The sequence below is a fragment of the Lygodium microphyllum genome, chromosome 12 (genome assembly GCF_053477565.2).
Source record: "Lygodium microphyllum isolate KBCC chromosome 12, Lygodium_microphyllum_v1.1.10, whole genome shotgun sequence".
NCBI lineage: Eukaryota > Viridiplantae > Streptophyta > Polypodiopsida > Schizaeales > Lygodiaceae > Lygodium > Lygodium microphyllum.
In genome coordinates, this window is record NC_141146.1 from 69,366,657 (window position 1) to 69,372,585 (window position 5,929).

General features: G+C 42.0%; 1 protein-coding gene across 2 annotated transcripts; it reads left to right on the forward strand.

Annotated features, from left to right (window-relative positions):
* The first annotated feature begins 745 nt into the window (after nucleotides 1-745).
* LOC148027883 (rho GDP-dissociation inhibitor 1-like) lies at nucleotides 746-5,586 on the forward strand. 2 transcript variants are annotated; one of them, XR_015692663.1, is made up of 5 exons: nucleotides 746-2,017; nucleotides 2,691-2,757; nucleotides 3,358-3,591; nucleotides 4,892-5,063; nucleotides 5,169-5,192. XR_015692663.1 is itself a non-coding variant. In XM_087689587.1 (5 exons), the coding sequence occupies exons 1-5, from the start codon at nucleotides 1,688-1,690 to the stop codon at nucleotides 5,235-5,237; spliced, it is 825 nt and encodes a 274-aa protein (XP_087545713.1). In that variant the 5' UTR covers nucleotides 754-1,687; the 3' UTR covers nucleotides 5,238-5,586. The 2 variants fall into 2 exon arrangements, 1 of the variants encoding a protein (XP_087545713.1); XM_087689587.1 differs by having other exon boundaries at nucleotides 754-2,017; nucleotides 4,939-5,063; nucleotides 5,169-5,586.
* Nucleotides 5,587-5,929: the final 343 nt, after the last annotated feature.

A 5,929-nucleotide genomic window follows, 5' to 3' on the forward strand; every position in this document is an offset into this window, starting at 1 on the left:
AAGTTGGGGAGAGGATCTAGGCTATTTTTGGGCACTTCAAGATGGATAGGCAAAGGGAGACAGGCTGTCTCAAAGCATGGGTGTGGGGGGGCAATAACAACATCAACAACAAGAAGAACAACAACAATCACACCAATCACTAGGATAATGGGATCACCATCATCCTTTTGAGGCTTCCTTTTAGACCTTAACGTTTTATAGTAAAATAAAATCCTTTTAGTCCTTGTCTTTTTATAGTAAAATGAATTTGGGAGAAGTCTTGAATAATTATATCAAAGAATCTCATTGGTGCATGTAAGGTGTGCCTTATTAGAGGAAGGTTGTTAAGCAATTGGGAAATGGACCCACATGTCCTTATGGGATCCTAAACTTCTTCTTTATGGCAAGTCCATAAACAAAGAGCATGACAATGGGCATGATAATAGGATTTTGTGTGGGGGGGGGGGGGGGTTTGTGATCTCAAAGGGGTAAGGTATGGGACACAAAGAGGTGTAAGGTATATGAAGTGTGACCATAGATAAAAAGGCTTTCAAAATGGGTAAGGTATGGGTCATAAGGGGTAAGGTATGCGAAGTGTGATCCCAAGTCTGAAGGCATGGACATTGGGTGTCGACCCACAAATTTTTTGTATTGGGAGAAAAGTGTCTGGGCAGATGTCACTTTGGGATATTAATGCAAAAACTGACACATCTTGCATCAGTATTTGCTCTCATTCCGTGCGTTTTTTTTTTTACATACATGCTCTCTCCCTTTTCTTCTAAGGTGGGACTGGCATGCCTTGGTGGTGGGAGAGGAGAGGCTCTGAGAGAGAGAGAGAGAGAGATTAGGGGAGAGGGAGGCGTGATTAGAGGAGGGTTTAAGGTCTGCTTAGCCCTTTGTCTTTAATGTGGGTCGGTCTATAAGCATTCCTCCTCTCCCAAGGCCTTTGGTGGTGTGAATTGAATTGATTACCGTGTGAGGGGTCGGGGTCGGATCGATGAATGAGAGAAGCCTTGGTGATCTTCTCATCATCAGGAGAGAAGAAGCCTTCTGTCTCCTCTCCTCTCCTCTCCTCTCACTCTCTCTGGCCTTCAACCTTCTTCTTCTTCTTCCTGCCTGGCTTCTTGGTCCTCTCAATCCACACCTGATCTTCATCATTCGCTTCAATTCTGGCTCAATTTCCCATATCGTCCCTGCCCTTTTTTCCCTCTGTCTAAGGGCATCCTTTCATTCTTCTCCTTCTAGCTCCTCTGTTAATACGATTGTGGCATTTTGACTGTTAATGGACACATCAAAAGACAACATTGTCATCTAAGCCTCCTTCTAAGTTTTCCTTCCCTTCTTCATTCTTCTTCTTATTCTTCCAGCTTCTCTGCATGGTGGCATTTTGTTCTGTCACAAGCACCCACCATTGTGATCTATCTTTACTCTCTCAAAGAGAAGCTTGCTTGATCTCTGACACATTCATCTCTCCTAGCTTCTCTTCAAATTTAAGTTTTCCCTCTGGCATACTTGAGAAACACCCCCTTATCAACACATATGCCCTGCATTATGTGGTCCTTTGGGTTTCTCTCTGAGTAGCTTTGGGTTACTCCTTTCACCCCTTGGGTTCCTACCCTAATTGGGCTCTTTTGGGCTTCTGGGCCCTCTCCAGAAACAGTTATTTGTGTGCTTCCCCTGTTCCAAGGTCTCGTGAAGGGAGAAAACAATGTCTGTTTTAGTGGGAGCTGCAAAAAAGGCAGCGCATCCTCCCCTGCCCTTCTCACCAGACAGCACTGAGAGCAACCCAAATAGCAACCCTTCATCATCATCATCTTCCTCTGCCGCTGCAGGGGAGGCAGGGCCCTCACAGGACAGCCTTCTCAGACAGCCCAGCAGCAGGAGAGACTACGGCCCGGAGAGCCTCAGCAGGCAGCCCAGTAGACACTCTGTCTGTGAGTCAGAAGATGGAGAGGTCGAGAACGACGACGGTATCGATGACAAAAGCTTTGTGGTTAGCCCCATTGTGCCACTGAGGGATCAGATAGACAAGGACAAGGTATTGCACTCAGGCAGTAGGCTGGACTAGACGAATTTGAGCCAACTGTGAAGGTGGATCCAATTGAAATATGGTCTGGTTTTCTGTGCATTTTTTTTGTTTTGAATCATGCCATCTTTGAATTTCATGCAAGCAAGGTCGAATTAGGGTTGAGGTGCTCTGCAGGATTTAGAGGTCAATACCTTACAATGTCTGGTACTGATATTCAATTGTGGTCTTTGAACTTCTACCTTAAGAGTTATGGTCTGCAGAATTGTGTCTCTTTGTAGCCTTAAAAGCACAAGCCTCAAGAGTTATGGTCCGTAGGATTGTGTCTCTTTGTAAGCCTCAAAAGCACAAGCTGAGTGTGATACAAAAGGTACATTTTAACGTATGCCTTCTTCATCAATATAGAGTACACATCTTGTTTTGAATAGCCAAAGACAGGGCACTCACTGCCCTCATTTGCAGAACGTGGGTGTTTTAAATAACAACAGGTAAAAAGGCACTGATTTCCAAATGCATTCCTTACCTCATGGTTGGCCAATGCATATGATAGTCTAGTTTTGAGTTGCCAAATGCAACGAAGTGTTAGTTCCCTTTGACTGGGTACTGCAAATTTAAGACAAATGACAGAGACATTGCATGATAACTCCATTGGAATGACAATTGTGCTTTCAATGACATAAATCAGGATGATGAAAGTCTGAGGAGATGGAAGGAGCAACTGCTGGGCAGTGTGGTGCTAGAAGGAGGGGAAGGTATGAATGAGATGTTCTCTTTTTTTCTTTTTGTGAGATTGGCTGGTTGTGAATTAGACTATGGCATTACAAGGCTGCAAGGTCAGGGAGATAATAACTGATATTTTCGGAATGATGGCCCCCATGACAAGAAGTTTTTGACATTTTCACATGCGGGAAAAGGGGCTATTTTCCCTTGTTTTTCCCTTTTGTGTTCAGTAGCATGAGCTTCTGCTCAGGTATACTGTTCAACATCATAAGCTTCTGCTCGGGAGGCATGGCATGCCTAGCTAGCTGCGGTCGGGGGGCTGCCCTGACTCCAACCGCGCTTAGGTAGGCACACAGTCCCTCCCTGGCAGAAGCTCATGATGTTGTCATAATTCACAATGTGGGAATTGTCTTGGGAATATCTCCCCTGCCCTCAACATGGGGCTGGCAGCCCCCTGCCCCCAACTGCACGTAGCTAGGGATGCAGTCCCTCCCTCACAGGAGCTCATGATGTTGTACTTCACAATGTTGGAATTATCTTTGGAATATCTAAAATTTCCTATGCAGGTCTAAGCTTTCTAAGCTGAAAAGACATGCCTGACTTATGAATTACCATATGAGTGCACTGTGCAGGGGGTGTGGAGCCTGAGGTGTGGGTGCAAGAGCTGCGGATTGTGTCGGCGGGTCGGCCCGACATTGTGATCGCACTGCCGCTGTCTCAGCCCAGCAGCAGCAGCAGCAGCAAGGCACCCCTCTTCACCCTCAAGGAAGGGAGCTCCTACCAGGCCAAGTTCACCTTCACTGTTCGCAATAACATAGTCTCGGGCCTTAAGTACATTCACACCGTGTGGAAGAGCGGCTTCAGAGGTTTTGAATCTAATCCCCCGCCCTCACAAAAAATATATACTCGCTTCATTTTATAAATAAAAGGAGGGCCCGAAAGCTTAGGGAGTAGCAAAATATTTGGCCCACGAAATCTTCAAGCACTAAATGTCATCCAAAAAGCTCGTCTTTTTGTTTTAGTAGATGTAGCTTGGTGGGGGTTGCAATCTTGCATATGCTTTCCTCCTTTGTCCAACCTCTCAACCCTACATTACATTACATAACATCATAGCACTTGTCCCCACCTTGGAAAGGTGCCTTAGATGTAGAGGTTCAGCTTCATGACTTGTTCTTCCAGGTGTACATTTTGCATACGTTTTCCTTCCTTGTTGGACCTCAGCATCACATTAAATAGCTTCATAGCATCCTTTAGGTTTTGCTTGTCCCCACCTTAGAAAGGTGCCTTAGGTGTAGAGGTTTATCTTGATGACTTGTTATTATTCTAGGTGTAGGGTAACTTTTTCTTTCTGGCTAAACTTCATACCACTCCTTTTCATCTTATCAGGGGGCATTTCGACTTTAGAACCAAAAATTCCTTCATTCTTTGTTTTTAATGCTCTAGTATCATTCTATTTACATTCTTTTTTAAGATCATAACTGTCACTACTATTTTTGAAGATATAATTGGTCATTTTCCACCATTACTTACGTTGTAACTACATCATAATGAAAGTAGCCATGTCTGCAAAATGTTGCATTTAAGAGGCTTGTTTACAAATGCTTCGCATTAAAAAAGAAAGGATAGTTGTATGTCCTTGACTTTGATTAGGCTCTCAACTTGAAAACTTGCTAAATGGGGTGAGTTCTTTTTTATAGCTTGTAGGATTGGGTTGTAATTGAATTGGATACAAAAGCACACCCTCAAGCATTGCCATAGATAAATGAGTTGCACTTTTCTAGGCAATTGAATCTTGGTTATGCATTGAATTATAAAAATGATCATGTCAACCACTTTCTTTGAGAAGAGGTTATTTGTCATTCAATCAATAGTTGATTACAACTACATGCATGTGAATGGCATGTATTTGAACCCAATGGCTACGAGCTTATTCCAATGCCTTGCATCTCATTCTTGTGAAGGTTTTTCTTGTTTTCTCTATAGTATGAACGATAGCTTGTAGCTTGGTAGCATTTGTGTAGTTCATGGTGCACTTCATTATGAAGGTAATATTATAAGGGTATTTGTTTCACTTGTTTTGTGTTGTAGCTTATTATTGATAGACTTCATTATGAAGGCTATATTTGATAATAGGGCTCTTTGTTTTCACTTTTATTGTTTTTGTAGTTTATGTTGATTACCATGTTTAATGTGGTTGTCTCCATGACATCTAGTGGATAAATCGAAGGTCATGCTAGGCACATTTAGTCCTCAAAGTGAGCCCTACACTTATATCACAGAGGAGGAAACAACACCATCTGGTCTTCTTGCTCGTGGTACCTATACTTCAAGGACTAAGGTAACTATATTTCACCTCATTTCTTCAAAGTGTTCCTTGAGGATCAATGTGTACTTCAATCAAAACTTTGAGGGTGAACTTTGCATTCCTTTTCTTTGCTTGTAGTTTATTGATGATGATGGGCGTTGCCACTTGGAGATTCAACACACCTTTGACATCCGGAAGGATTGGTGACCTTATTGCTCCGTGATGCAAAAATCGAACATCTTATACTTAAGATTGACTTCAACAAAAGCCATTTATCATGTAGATTTTATTGGTCTCAAAGTAACCTACCCATGACAAAGTGATCAGGAGCAAAAGGTCAATAAGTAGCCCATGGTGGTTCCCTCATGTTAGATGGTGGTCAACATTTGAGTCTTGGTCAACATTTGAGTCTTGGTTCACTATATGTATAAAGATGATTGTGGTTTGAGAATCTTATGCTTTTTCCAAGCCTCTTTCACTTTGTTCCTTTTCTTGAACTTACCTCCATGTACTTTGTCATTTATTGTCTCTTTGGACACTTTTAGTTTAGGTTTACTTTCTTATAAGATTACATGAATGCTAATTTATACTTTAAAAATTTGTGGTTTACTTAGATTTGCAACCTTAATGTTGCCATTTACAAGAACTCTAATTCAAGTGATACTAAGCACATGTTCAATGGAGAAGTTATTTTGTAATACCACATCATAATGTGCGTTGTAGGAAGTTATTCTTAGCAATATAAATCACCCCTTGTAGGTGCAAGCATGAATGGTACACCATAATTTCTTATTCTTGGTTCCTTGATTACCATCTTACAAACATATTTATCTTAGTAGCATAAACCTCATAGGTAGACATGGTAATGTGAAAGTGATTCTCATCTTAGCATATCCAAG